This window comes from Ostrea edulis, chromosome 4, assembly GCF_947568905.1.
Source record: "Ostrea edulis chromosome 4, xbOstEdul1.1, whole genome shotgun sequence".
In the NCBI taxonomy this organism is placed as follows: domain Eukaryota; kingdom Metazoa; phylum Mollusca; class Bivalvia; order Ostreida; family Ostreidae; genus Ostrea; species Ostrea edulis.
The window spans coordinates 46865579-46881115 of record NC_079167.1 but is presented as its reverse complement, the minus strand read 5'-3'; the positions used below and the strand labels follow the sequence as shown (position 1 = coordinate 46881115).

The 15537-nt window shown below is 35.0% G+C and overlaps 1 protein-coding gene across 5 annotated transcripts in view; it reads left to right on the top strand.

The window, feature by feature from the left end:
• LOC125670995 (uncharacterized) overlaps nucleotides 1-15537 on the top strand; it is a 180054-nt gene that overhangs the window by 44526 nt on the left and 119991 nt on the right. For all 5 annotated transcript variants that reach the window (XM_056162783.1, XM_056162780.1, XM_056162784.1 and 2 more), the window contains one exon: nucleotides 4734-4862. In XM_056162783.1, coding sequence (XP_056018758.1) covers nucleotides 4734-4862 — 129 coding nt within the window. The remainder of the gene's footprint in view (nucleotides 1-4733; nucleotides 4863-15537) is intronic.

The window sequence follows — 15537 nt, the reverse complement described above, 5'->3', positions numbered from 1 at the left end:
CAGATCATGACCCTGAGGGTAGGGTGGGGCCACATGAGGGGATCAAAGTTTTATATGCTGATACATAGGAATATCTTCTTCTCCAGAACTACTGAGCCAATTTCAATTAGACTTGATACAAATCATCCTTTGGTGAAGGGGAATTAACTTTGTTCAAATGAAGGACCATGCCCCCTTCAAAGGGGAGATAATGACAAAACTGCAAAAATAAGGTGGGACCATTTAAAAACCTTCTTCTCAAGAACCACTGTGCCAGAATAGCTGAAATTTGCATGAAAGCTTCTTGACAAAGTGGAGACTATATAATGTTCTTAAAAATCATGACACCTGGAGTTAGGGTGGGGTCACAATAGGGGATCACTGTTTTACATGTGAAGGGAACCAAACTAAATGGCACAAAGCATCCTTAGATGAAATTTGTTAATATGAAAAGCCTGTAATACCCGTCTACAAGTATAAGTGGATATGATGATTAATGAATTTGTAGTAATGTTTAATAAATAAGTTTGATAATTAATGAATTTCTGGTCTTTACATTTGAAAAGTTTTTTCTGAATCAAGCTGCTTGTATAATTATACCCCCCGAACGAAGTTCTGGGAGGTATATAGGAATCACTCTGTCTGTCTGTCCGTCCGTCCGTCCGTCTGTCTGTCTGTGCAGATTCGTCACCGAGCCATAACTTCTTTGTTCTTTGACTTAGGCATACCATATTTGGCACACAGGTGGATCACCATGAGACGATGTGTCAAGTACCTTCATGACCTCTATATGACCTTGACCCTTGACCTCAAGGTCAAAATTAAAGGTTTTTTTTACAATGGATTCGTGTCCGGCCCATAACTTCTGTGTTCTTTGACATAGGCATACCATATTTGACACATGAGTGTATCACCATGAGATGATGTGTCATGTACCTTCATGATGGATTCGTGTCAGGGCCATGACTTCTTTGTTCTTTGACATAGGCATACCATATTTGACACATGAGTGTATCACCATGAGACGATGTGTCGGGTACCTTCATGACCTCTATATGACCTTGAACTTTGACCTCAAGGTCAAAATTGATTATAGGGTTTTGACTAGCTGCAATAATGTAGCCCTATCCAATTTTTTAAAATTCTGACATTTTAGGGATAGGGCTACAATTCCATAGGATCTCCGTAATGGTGCAAAATAATTTTATGAATAACCGATAATAAACTCTGTGTATTAGTCCCAAATGTTGATTACACCAAAAGGAGTACCAACTTTGTGCTCGGGCATGTCTAATAAAGGTGTTTTTCATTAAATACAATGTACAGCATGCAAAATTCTTTGTCTGCTCCGCCATGCTTGTTATCGCGAGATCTCGTAGGTGGATCTAATGAAAAACCTAAATATTGACAATCAGCGCGAAAATGTAGTTACTCGAGCCACTTCGACAAAGAAAGGAAAATCATATTGTTGCAGAAAGAATTTACACTTTGCTGTTCGGTTTTTAACTTGATAGTAAATTCAAACCTTTTCAATACCGACGAAATAGCTTTCGCCTCCATACTTGTCCATTGATGTAAATACTACCTTATATGGCATATGCAAATGACTTGACAATCGGAAGTTTATACTTCAGTACATCAAACATGGCGCACAAATATGAATCGAGAAATTGGAATTTATCGAAATTGTTGAAAACGGTAGAATAGAGCCTCACAAATCTTAAGTTGCAGGTTGTAAATTTATATATTGACTAAGAAACATAGAATATCATTTTATTTACGTAAAGAAAGTCAGGAAATGTTTAGAATGAGCGCAAATGTTGCAGGAGTGAATCACTCCCGCATTTGCACCATTACAGAGATCCTAAGGAGTTGTAGCCCTCTCCCTAAATTAAAAAAATAAATAAATAAAAAAAAAAAAATATGAGAGAGGGCTACATTATTGCAGCTAGGTTTTGACATATTCATACCATAAGACATGGGTGTATCACCATGAGACTATGTGTCATGTACATTCATGACCTCTTTATGACCTTGACCTTTGATCTCAAGGTCAAAATTATAGGTTTATACCATGGATTTGTTTTCGGACTGTATCTTCCATTTTCTTTTACAAAGGCATACCATATTTTTACACTCAGGAAAGAGGTAATTTATACCTATTAACAACACCCTTTGGGAGATTGGGGTAAGCGGGGGGTATTCTTAGTGAGCATTGCTAACAGTACCTCTTGTTATAGTTTTACTCTAAGCTTTTTTATTGCTAGGAACTGCTGCTCAGGTGAACAATGTGTCCCATGGGCCTCTTGGTTAAGCATGGTACCAACTTTGTGTAACCATGCAACTCCTCTCACAGCTTTTACTTATCATTTTTCAGACCTTGTACATTATAGATGTTGTAAAAACATTGAAGATATACATGTGACATGTTAAAAGAACTTTTGTTATTTTGAAAAATTCTACATTTAATTAATATGTATTTTTTTCCAGTATATTTTGTACTGCTGTCTATATGATAGATAACATATTTTAAAGCAACCTGGCCATTTCTGTTATTGAATCAATTTTATGACACATAACATGGCGATTCAAATGTTTTGTGAAATTACTTGTATCGATCAATTTGTTTGTATATCTCTGTAGCTCGTTGGATAAGGTATCGGGTAACTGACCCGCAGATCCCGAGTTAAAATCTGCCAGAGTTTATTTTTAGCCGAGTTGCAACGAAGTTTAACTCGGCTATTGGTTTGGTGGGTGGGTGGGTGGTTGGGCGTCAACAATTGGTTTCCAGATGATAACTCGAAAAGTTTACAATCTAATCAAATGAAACTTTGATATATTGTTGGGTACCAGGTAAGGAAGACCCCTATTGATTTTGGAGAAAAATGGTCAACGGTCATGGTCACAGTGACCGAAAATACAATGAAAATTTCAGAAAAATTTGGTTTCCGGATGATAACTCCGAAAGTTTAAATCCGAATCAAATGAAACTTTGATATATTGTTGAGTACCAGGTAAGGAAGACCCCTATTGATTTTGGAGAAAATAGGTCAAAGGTCAAGGTCACAGTGACCGAATATAGAATGAAAATTTCAGAAAAATTTGGTTTCCGGATGATAACTCAGAAAGTTTAAATCCGAATCAAATGATACTTAAAGATATTGTTGTGTACCAGGTAAGGAAGACCCCTATTGATTTTGGAGAAAATAGGTCAAAGGTCAAGGTCACAGTGACCGAAAATAGATTTAAAATTCCAAAACATTTTGGTTTCCGGAGGATAACTCGAAAAGTTTAAATCCGAATCAAATGAAACTTGGATATATTGTTGGATACCAGCAAAGCCAGGCCCCTTTTGATTTTGGAGAAAATAGGTCAAAGGTCAAGGTCACAGTGACCAAAAATAGATTGAAAACTTCAGACAAATATGGTTTCTGGACAGTAACTTGAAAAGTTTAAAACTGAAATTAGTTCTTCACAATTATAAATATGCCACATCATTCCTGACTTTACAATGTATCCCATGCAACTCGGCTCATGCACCCCTGTGTGCATATATTGATTTTTTAAAAATATTTTTGAAAATAGTGTCATTTTCTCCAAAATTGGATATTTTTTGCCTTTTTGACATATGTACTTATTACATATCATCATAGCTTTCATGATTAAATTATTTCATGCTGAGTTGATAAACTCTTTCAAGGTGTAGGAATCCACCTGAATGCCAAAACTTTTCCGGGTACAGTACATGTTTTAAAGAATGATTACATTACTTTACCCCCGCAACAATGTTGTGGGGGTGTATACTGGAATCGGGTTGTCTGTCCATCCGTCTGTAGACGCAATGGTTTCTGGGCTCTAAAGCATTATCCTTTCCACTTACAGTCACCATATCATACATATGGACTGCCCATGGGACGAAGATGTTCCCTATCAATTTTGGGGTCAAAAGGGCAAAGGTCAAGCACACTGGACATCGAAGTAGCATTATGGTTTCCGAGCTCTTAAGCGTTATCCTTTCCATCTACAGTCACCATATCATACTTAAGGACTACCCATGGGATGAAGATGTTCCCTATCGCTTTTGAGGTCAAAGGGTCAAAGATCAAGTGCACTGGACATCGAAGTAGCAATATGGTTTCATGGTTCTAAAGTGTTATCCTTTCCACTTACAGTCACCATATCATACATATGGACTACCCATGGGATGAAGATGTCCCCTATCGATTTTGAGGTCAAAGGTCAAGCACACTCCTAGAGAAGAGACTATATGCAAGGTTTTGTCATGCCCTTTCTTTTTTCATTCAGGAAAGAAGTAATTTATACCTATTAACAACACTCTTTAGGAGATTGGGGTAAGTGGGGGATATTCTTAGTGAGCATTGCTCACAGTACCTCTTGTTTCAGAAGGTCATGTATTCGAGCCCTTGGCTGCATCTGACTTTTATAAGACATGAAAATAGGAAGCGACTTTTCCTTCACCAAACAGTTGCCATTTAGAAGTGAGAGTTACAGGTCTATTGGATGAGACCTTGAAATCAAGGTCCAGTGTTGTGGCAGGTGTTGGCATAATAAAGAACCCTTGCTTTACTGCTACAGCCCTGAGCACCATGCATGCATATGTCTAAATCTGTGGTCCTTCACCTACTGCTGGTAGATCAAACAAAAGACCATTATTTTATTTTCTCATGTATAACATGTACTGCTGTGTGAACTTTATTGGAACATTTTTACATTCTTGTATACTATCACTGTAGATGACACAAAGAAGGAGAGAGGAAATGGCTGGATATCGCCGGCAGGCTCTCCAACGAGAGACTCGTCGAAGGTCAAAACAACGTGAGCAGTTAGTTGCCAAAGTACAATCCATTGTAGCTGAGGTAGAGGTAGGATCAGAATAATTTGCACAGCATAATGAAAATCTTTCATTAAGTTCTACACATTTCCAGTTAAGGAAAAATGGGTTACATTTTGGCAAAAACTAATGAGTTAAATGAAGTTGTAACTGTTATAGCTTGTAACTGGATATATGTGTATATAATATAAAATTCAATCAAAGATTTCACATTTATTCCAAAGCTCTTTTGCCTTTGGAATTTGAAAAATGACAATGTTGATTGATTGTTTTTCAAATTGCACTGAAGAGCTGTAAGGCAAACACACTTTGGAATATATGTGTAATCTTAAACTGAATCTTTTCTATATTTTACCTATACCAAGGACTTATTTTATTCATATTCATATAAAAACTTTGAAAAGGCCACGACACTGTTGGTTATTTAAAACTAAAATTTTCGACGCAACCCGCGTCTTTATCAAGAGACATATATTACATAAACAAATGACACACACCATGGAAAAACGACAAGTATCAATTGGTAACAAGAATGATACACTGTTGTACTGAGTGAGAAAAATGGTTTCGTTGTAAAGCATGTTTACTGACGATGGTGTAGAGAGTTTGTACCATGGTCGGGTCGGGATGAAAATAGAATTATTCTTCAAAATTACAGAAATCAGACAAATTTAGAGGGAAAACTTCCAAAACAATGTGATTGTGAAATAAAATGATGGGAAGATAATGATATGGAGTGATTAAGTTCAAAACAATATTTGTTAGTCCGTACCATTGTTGATTCGGATATGGTAAACAGCGCTGACAACGAAAAATAATATGATTGCTACAAGAACACGATTAAACTACAAAATCAACAAAGTCAATTAATAAACAAATAAATCTCCCGTTAAAATCTACAATCCAAAAGATGAGTGGCAGAGAAGTCGAAGGAAAAGATACTGTATTAGTTTTCAAGCTAATATATTTTTCAAGGTCAAACAAATTAAAGCCTGGCATTAAATGGTGCACTTCTGTTGACAAAAACTCGTTTGTCATTAATATTTTTCTCAGAAATTAAAAATTAAAATAAAATCATACCACCCGCCCCATCTTGAAATTCTAATATTGAAACATGATAAAACATTATTCTAAATACATATACATAAGTACTGATTCGCATAGCTCTTTATGTTTCCATATTAGAATTTCAAGATTGCGATTTTAAGGCCAATTCAACTTAATTGATAGATTATCATCCCCTCCTGCCCCTCAAATATTGGCCTGCCCGGGATTTTTTTATTTTGCGAAACTTGCGATTTCCGGAAAAAGTTTCATTTCTGACTCCAGTATTTACAATTTTTGTTTACATTTCCGGTATAGCAACGTGAAAAGCCACGTAAAGAAAATAGATCATATGATTTTCTTGATTTCTTACGGGCTTAAATGAAAGGAAGGGATTAATATTCTTCAAATCTTGAAGAAGTTTGGTATCTTTCTGTGTTTGAAATTAAAGCTTTAACCTGGAATTTGTCTGTGGAATAAGCATAGATTAATATCCATCTGGCATTAAATGATGCACTTCTGTTGACAAAAACTCGTTTGTCATTAATATTTTTCTCAGAAATTAAAAATTAAAAAATAAAATCATACCATCCGCCCCATACTTTTTGGTGACCATGGATGATAATCTACTAATTAAGTTGAATTGGCCTAATGCGAGATTTATTAAATTTTTTAGTTTTAAATAATCAACAGTGTTGTGACCTTTTCAGTGCTTTTATAAATTTCTTTTCTGGCCTTGCATCTTCTTGGACCCGACACTTTAAGAAAGCAGGATGTTGTTGGGTTTTCATGCTTATAGTGGGTATCCAAATAAAGTGAAATTTTCTGTGCTTTATATATATATATATATATATAATTTTTGATTTTATACTCATTCCAATCATTAATCTTTAGTTTACTTCAGTATATAAGTTTGCTCATTAGGACTGGAAATTAACATGGTTTTCAGTGTTCTTTTTAGATGCTATGGGGGAAGTTGTTCTATTCAAAGCATTTACAGTAGAATTTAAACCTGCAGTTATCATCAGAATTCATTGTATTCTAATTTTTAGAATTCTTCTGTATTAACTTTGATAGTTTGACAGTTTCTATAGAATGAAGCAATGTTTGATCTATTAAAAAAAATTACCAATGCATGTCTTTCTGATGATTTAAGAAAGCATTAACCCCTCATAGATTATTGTAGTCTAGTCAATGTACAAGATGACCTCAAACTAATTGCTACAAAAGGTTTTATTGCTTAAAGTTATACTGTAATATAGTCTTAACAACATATGATAAATATGCAAAAATATAATTTGTGGAAGATGTTGAAAAGGGGCCTTTAAAAAAGCGTAATTTATTAATTATTCAGTTTGTCCTCCATACACAGTAAAGACGTCATATATACAGTCCCTGAAACGTTCTACTTTACCATTTTTCCGTTCGCTCACCGTGCGTTCACCGTTGGCTCTCTGTTCATTCACCGTTCGCTCTCCGCGCGTTCACCGTGCGCTCTCCGTTTACAGTTTTGCGCTCACCGTGCGTTCACCGTTCACAAAGCGTTCACTGTCATTCGGAACACCAAAGTCAAAGGATCGATTTTCATAGCAAGCCAAAAATGAAAAAGGAACTTGTGCATAAGAGTGAAAGTATATTAATAACTTCTTATATCAGAAGTTTAATTTATAAAGTACAAATATCAGGATTATCAACTGCGAAAATTGAAGTAAAACTGCAGATCACTCATCAATATCAAAGAAATCATTGTTTTTATCATTACAAAACACAAGTATTGTTTGGGTAAAAAGTGGGAGAAGTTCTGAATGAGAGAAAAATGCAAGAGCCTTTAGTTATGAATTTAACCCTTATACATGTACATATAGCGAAGAACGAGCAACGAGCGCTGTACCAGTGTACGAAAATGAGGCAGTTTCAGTTAATAAATACCTTGCCCCCACCTGAATTATCATTTTAATATTTTCAAGTATAGACAAAGCACAATTTATTATATTTTATTTTGTCTCACTTGACAAGAATTCTATTATATAAGTTTATCATTTTTTCTTAACACCCCCCGCTCTCTTACTTAAAAAAGCTATGCTACACTGTACGTTTCAATGCACATTCGTGCTCAAATGTCAAATTGATTTGACAAATATTTCTGATTATTTTACGCCTATCTTTATGAGAGACGTTGTCAATAAATATATTTACTCCTTTCCCCAAAGTTTTAAATCGTTTGTCTCTAATATAAAGAGGAAATATTTCTCGTATATTTCTGCCCCACATATGATATACGTATAGTTCAGTGCAATAAACAGTTTTATGCGCATCAAAAATAAACAAATATTGCACAATCTAAATGTAAATTCATGGTCACACTATTTATTTTGTACATACATACATTAATTCTGGTAGATTATTTCCTCAGTTCGATATACTAATCTGTATTTACAGTAAAGTGAATTACTCAAAATCTACGTGGGAATAAACCTTTTATACTATTTAGAAGCGTTCAGGTGTCAACACAAGGTATATGATGTACCTGTTCTACCCGTGCTGGTTGTTCAATGCATTTATCTCGACTCCTTTCAGGGATGTTTTTTTTTTAATTGCGTGTAATCCAAACGACCGAGCTCGTAAATTTTGAAGTCATGCATGTGCATTTGTAAATTCTTGGCGTTAATTACTAGACTATCTTTAATTAACATGCATCATTTATACTCTTGTATTAAGAAATATAATACTATGCATCTTAAGTCAAAATATGTAATTACATGTAGCATACCGAGATAAAACACCGATATTCATCATTTATGAAAACGTCAAGAATTCTAAATATCATAAAATATATGTTTCTAGTTTTCATGTATACATGTATCTGTACAGAATATGCAGTACTGTAAACAATGAACATATAAAATTTTCTTTTGTTTGTCCATCATTGTTACGTGCAATGGTGTGAAATTTACGACTGTTTTCATGAGAAGTATACACGCAGTATTTGCACAAAAATGAACAAACAGATGTATTCATATATATATTCTCTACCTGATTATAAAGTAAGTACAACCCAAGGGAAAAATCTGAAATATACCGAATGAAAAGACCATTTTGCGTTCACTGTGCGCTCACCATTCACTTTGCACTCACCGTTCACCAAATTGCGTTCACCGTTCGCTCACCGTGCGTTCACCGTTCGCTCCCCGTTCAAGTGGTAAAGTAGAATGTTTCAGGGACTATGTGTGTGTGTGTGTATATATATATATATATATATAATAAAGACAAATGAATGACGCAATGTAAAAAAAATCAGGGAAATTGGAAGTTAAGATATAAACTATATGCCTCTATTATTTTCAGATAAAACAAGTAGGCTAGGGCCTCTCAACGTTCAAAATTTGAAGTTTGGTTTTCAGTGTATTCTCTGTTTTTGAATTATCTCCCTTTTCAACATGCATATCCGAGAATCCAAAGAATCGCGCATTACCCGATTCCAGATTTACCAACAGAACTACAGGTTTAATCAGCTCCATAAAACTAAAGAGAAAAAGCAAATATCATCAAAATAAAAATATTTCAATCCACAGACTCTCTGATATAATGAAACTACAATGCACCGTAAAAGACATTTTTATGCATTCTATATAATGTTGCATGATATAAGCGTATGCTTGCAAAAACAAGAAGATATTAGAACTAACTAAAATCACAAAAATTTCTTATTTCCTGTGAAGTTTTTCTTATTGATATTCGAAATAGTTTTCCAAATGAAAAGTAGAAAAATGGATAAAGTAAAACACCCAAAACAAATATACCTGTGAACAAACAAAACAAAATGTATTTGAACCTACTTGATTTCAGGTTACTGCTTTCAAATGTTTGGAAGTTTAAAAAAGAATGGTTTGCATCAGCCACATACCTCAAATTGCTTGACTCGTCTCTAATTTATTGTTTTGGCGGTGAGGTACGAGATTAATGATTAATCAGTTCTAATAATGATTGTTAATTGGCAGCAAATTCACCATCATCGGAAACCTGTTTGCACATCCGTTGTATACAGATTTAATTGGTTAGGAAGTGAGCAAATTTTACTGCATTTATATAGCACAATAGGTAATTCAGGGAGAATTACATTGCAGTCCCTGTCCTTTTTAGCTCACCTGAGCTTTAAGTGAGCTTTTCTGATCACCTGTTGTTTGTCGTCTCTCTGTTCGTCTGTAAACTTCTTAGATTTTGACTTCACCTCCAGAACCAATGGGCCAATTTCAACCAAACTTAGCAAAAAGCATCCTTAGGTGAAGGGCTTTCAAGTTTGTTCAAATGAAGGGCCATGCCCCTTCAAAGGGGAGATAATCACAAAACTGCAAAAATAGGGTGAGGTCATTTAAAAATCTTCTTCTCAAGAACCACTGGGCCAGAAGAACTGACATTTACATGAAAACTTCCTGACATATGATAGTGCAGATTCAAGTTTAAACCATGACCGCTGGAGGTACGTTGGGGCCACAATAGGGGATAAAAGTTTTCCATGCGAATATACAGGTAAAATCTTTAAAAATCTTCTTTTCAAGAACCAATGGGGACAGGAAAGTACAGATTTACATGAAAGCTTCCTGACAGTGCAGGTTCAAGTTTGTTAAAATCATGGCTCCTGGGGGTAGGATGGGCCACAATAGGGGATCAAAGTTTTACATACTAATGTATAGGGAAATTCTTTAAAAATCCTTTTGTCAAGAAGCATTGGGCCAGGAAAGTACAAATTCACATGAAAGCGTCCTGACATAGTGCAGTTTGAAGTATGATAAAATCATGGGCCTTGGGGGTAGGATAGGGCCACAATAGGGGATCAAAGTTTTACATATAAATATATAGGGAAATCTTTAAAAATCTTCTTCTCAAGAACCAGGGACCTCTGTGGCTGAGTGGTTAGATCATCGAGCTCAAAATCACACGGCCTCTCACCTCTGGTCGGTGCGGGTTCGAATCCCGCTCGCGCCGCCGGTAAGTGAGAAAGTTTCCCAGTTTACTTTTGGAAAGTCGGTGGTCTCTTCCCAGGTACATTGTATCTGGGTTCTCTCTTCCACCAATAAAAACTGGACGCCACCAGATAATTGGAAAAATTGTTGAGAGTGGCGGAAAACAGCAAAACAATCAATCAATTTCAAGAACCACTGGACCAGAAAAATTTATAATGACATGAAAATGTCCTGACATAGTGCAGATTCAAGTTTGTTAAAATCATGACCCCTGGCGGTAGGGTGGGGCCACAATAGGGGATTAAAGATTTCCAATGGGATATATAGAAAAAATCTTTAAGAATCTTCTTCTCAAAAACCACTGGGCCAAAAAAGTTTACATTTACATGCAGATTCAACTTTGTAAAAATCATGGCCCCTGGGAGTAGGATGGGGGATTAAATTTTACATGCAAATATGTAGGAAAAATCGTTAGATATGTGCCAAGGTGACTCAAGTGAGTGATGTGGCCCATGGGCCTTTTGTTAAAGATGTGCCAATCATTTTTCACGTAATGTAAGAGCTTTGTCCCTGTTATGACATTCTGTAGATTTTGATTTAATTCAATTTCACTATAACCTATCTTTTTGAGATTCAATTTGAATTGAAACAATTTTTTTAAATGCAGTAGTGTCTTTTTTCTTAAAGTAGACCTATACACGGCCTACGTTACAATCAAATGTAAATGCGGAACCACGTGTCCGTTTTTCCGAAATGTAGTATTTTAAAGATATCGGTTTGATTTTTACATGGCGATATGATTGTCCGATATTGATTCCTTCCAAGGCGTTCTTATCAGCTGCGGTCAAATTTTGTATTTAAAAAAGGGGGGCTAAAGATGATTCAAGCTTTAGAAAGAAATCGGTTGGAGAACAGACAACATTTTGGCGGATGAGGGCGTCCATGAGATACATTGACTATTCATGTATGTAAAAGTTTTACAATGATCCATGTTCAACATATGGAATTACGCAGGCATCAGAAAGTTGGAGAAACAGATGGGAAAGGGGGACCAATTCATATTTCCACCAGCATCATAATAATAATATTATTTCTTTTGTGAGGATCCGGGTTAAAATAGGTCCTCAGTACCCCATGCTTCTCGTAAGAGGCAACTAAATGGGACGGTCCTTTGGATGAGACCACAAAAACAGAGGCCCGTGTCACAGCAGGTGTGGCACGCTAAAAATCCCTACTCAAAGGTCGTCGGCGTCGAGCATAGGCCTAAGTTTTGCAGCCCTTCACCAGCAAAAGGGTAAAGCTAAACTCATACTCTCCATATGAGTAAAAAATTCTCAAGCGTAATAATTGCTAATTCAAAGCTACGCAGCTGTTGAATCCAAATTATCATGAACAAATACATGGTAAGCTGTGTAAAAATAAAAATTCACACTTCGCTGCTACAGTGACCACAGATATCGTAGTTGTGTTCGCTGCTCCAATGTTGCAGATATTGTCGCAAGCTTCAAAGAACAGCTGCAAATAATATGTTTCATAAATTTGTCATTTTTTCCTCATCCCGTATCCTTTTTTTCAAAATTATTGGGGCAGCATAGGTCTGTATAACGCGATTAGTTCCTTATTGAGATTGCATGCATCTACGTAGATCGGCGTAAGTGGTGTACATGTACGTTTATCCAATTTATGTACATGCAAATGATTTCATGATAAAAGATATAACACACAATACACACATGCATTAATCATAATAGCAAAACTATCAAAATTCAGTTTGTTACTTTCGTTTTACATTCACATTGTGAATACCCTCTTCTAGAATGATTTGTTTTCAGATAAAATGTAAAATGTAATTGCAAACCACATGTATCTATAATACTTATAGTTTAATATAGTTCAAATTATTATCCAAGGTTGTAAATATACCCAAATTTCACACGTCGTATGAAAATATGATAATGTATAACTCAAGATTTTTTTTGGGGGGGTGGGGGTGGGGGTGGGGTGTACTTGTTATAGAGCTTATAGCTTTTAAAGGGACTGATTCACGATTTTACCCAAAATTTTGTTTTTCACTTTAAATGATCAAAATCTACTGTCTAATGTGTTTGAAAGATTTCACATGAAAATTAAGGTGATACATCATCATAGAAGCTCATTTTAGAGAGTTTATTATTTGTTTTGTAAACAAAGATTGCGGTATGCTATTGTTTACGAAATTTTCAAAAGAAATGGATATCGATCTAAGTATTATTAAATCTGTCACATTTCAAGCATTTTTGAGGTGAAATGTGTCATCTAAAAGTTAAAATTTGTGACTATGCAAAATTAAGATGCATTATATTGCAAAATTAATATTTCACTTGTTTGTTTACATAAAAAGACTTGAGTCTTTGTTTACATAACACATATATAAGGCTAAAATATTACTTTTATTCTTGCATTCAGAAGGTCAAAATTTTGGCTCTCAACATTAAATGAGCTATATTTCTAATGTTTAACATCAAAAATGAAAAATATTTTTATCAATAATCGTGAACCAGTCCCTTTAAAATGATGCATCAACATATGATTTTCTTACGCAAATCCTTTTTCTGAGATAATAATCTGTAAATTAGAAACAATTTATTCAAGGTTTAGTCCATAGAAATTGGGGGGAAAAACCAATATTGACATCAAATGGCATTTTCAACAGTATTTCTTTTAACATGTTTGGGTTCATAAAGTGTACATTATGAAAATAGCTATTAAAATTTATTAAAATGAATGATTACATATCATTAAATAATGGGTATATAGTCTATGTTGCTTATTACAGCCCATTTGTTTTGGAATAATAATAATTATTAAGAAAAATAAGAAGGAGGAATACATTTTCATTAATTCTGATTATATGTGGATGGGGTACTTTTGAGAAGCATTGACAATGAAATTAGCATGCTGACATATATATTTTTCAATGTTTATCTATTACTGGAATATATATCTATCTTATAAAGGCAATTTTTTCATGATTGAGTCCATTTAAGGCCAAGTATAGGTCTACCTTAAATGACGAATGATTTTTCCTTAAATTAATCCTTTAAAAACAGAAGGATTTTGAGCACTCCTAGGATCCAAATATTGGAATGTAATGATGGGTTTAATGTATCCCTGATTTGATCATTTATGCCAAATCTTTTTTCTTGGTATGCCGTCGTATCAAAGAAATGCAAACTTTGCCTGGAAATTACGTAAGTTAATTTCAGTAATGGGTGATGAGCATTGGGTTTAGCAAAAATATCATATATTGGATCTCAATTTTATGAAATATGATAAATCCATTGTCACATTAGCGACTGTGAATATATTGAAGTTTTGTTTTTCCTGGAATTTTGTTTAAAATTTTGTTGGTGATTGGTGTAAGCGAATAACACATGCAGAGGCCATATCATATCCAATGATTAGTTTGAATTCAAATATATTATTTTCTAGCCTTAATCTGAGTAATATAGCTCAAATCTGCAGTCGATGGGGGTTGGAGTTTTATCAAATTCTATGTAAGCCTCTTCAACGGCAGCGATTGGCTCCTAGAATTGCATGTTTATGTAAATTATAACTGAGCAGCTTGCAACCGATATGTGGTCGCAGACATTCAATATGAAATGTGTACAGTTCATGACAATGCTATTTAAAAAAAAAATAGGAGGGAGGGCAATCAACCTGTCTAAAGATCGACATCTGTATGTAAAAAATAACCCACCTTTGCATGTAATGATAAAAGGGGGTAGAGCCATTGTTGCTACGTTCCTGATAATTATTTTAGTGATCATTTGAGTAATTGCAGTACAGTTCAGTCCATGTTTTTTGCAAGTACAACAGCTAGTGTTACTATTTGCCTTGCATTTACAGCGAATAGCGTTCAAAAGTTTATCTAGTGTGACTGGTAATTTAGTTTAATGGATACAAGAATTGCTGAAAGCAGTGATATTTAGCCCCAGTTCGAAGGATCCAATATAATCTCTTCTTTAGTCCACTCTATGACTTAAAAAAATTCTTGCAGTGCTCCTCTTCTGCAGCTGTAGTTAGTGGCAATACCTGAACTTGTAGAAATGATATTGTGTTAGACAATACTTCTCAAGCAAATCTCCTATAAGTGTCTCTATGATATTCCACCGTATAAAGTCCATATGACATCGACACCAGCAGATATCTTTTTCTCTATGGAGTCCTCATTTAGGAAGGTGAAGACTATAACGAATAGTGATCAATATCGTAACTCCTATAAGCAATACGAAATAGAGAGTTGGGCAAACAAGGACCCCTGGATATACCAGAAGTGGGATCATGTGCCTATGAGGAGTAAGCACTCCCTGTTGACCGGTCAAACCCGCCGTGAGCCCTCTATCTTGATCAGGCAAACAGAGTTATCCATATTCAAAATCATTATGCCAAAAACGGCCTAACAATCGATATGAAACAAGTCAGACAGATTTGACCTAATGATAGGTTGTATTGGCAAAGTAGATTGTTATAACGACCATAGAATTTTACGAAATGCTGACTTTAAATGAGACTCACTGTTGAAACCCCTGTACCATCAACTTGTTTGTCAGTAGCCTGTCTCGATTTAAAAACTGATCATATACAGAATATGTTCGCGATTTATCTACATTCTTGATATTCCATTGCTTTCTTAAGTATGGGACCCTTTCTGATGCCGAA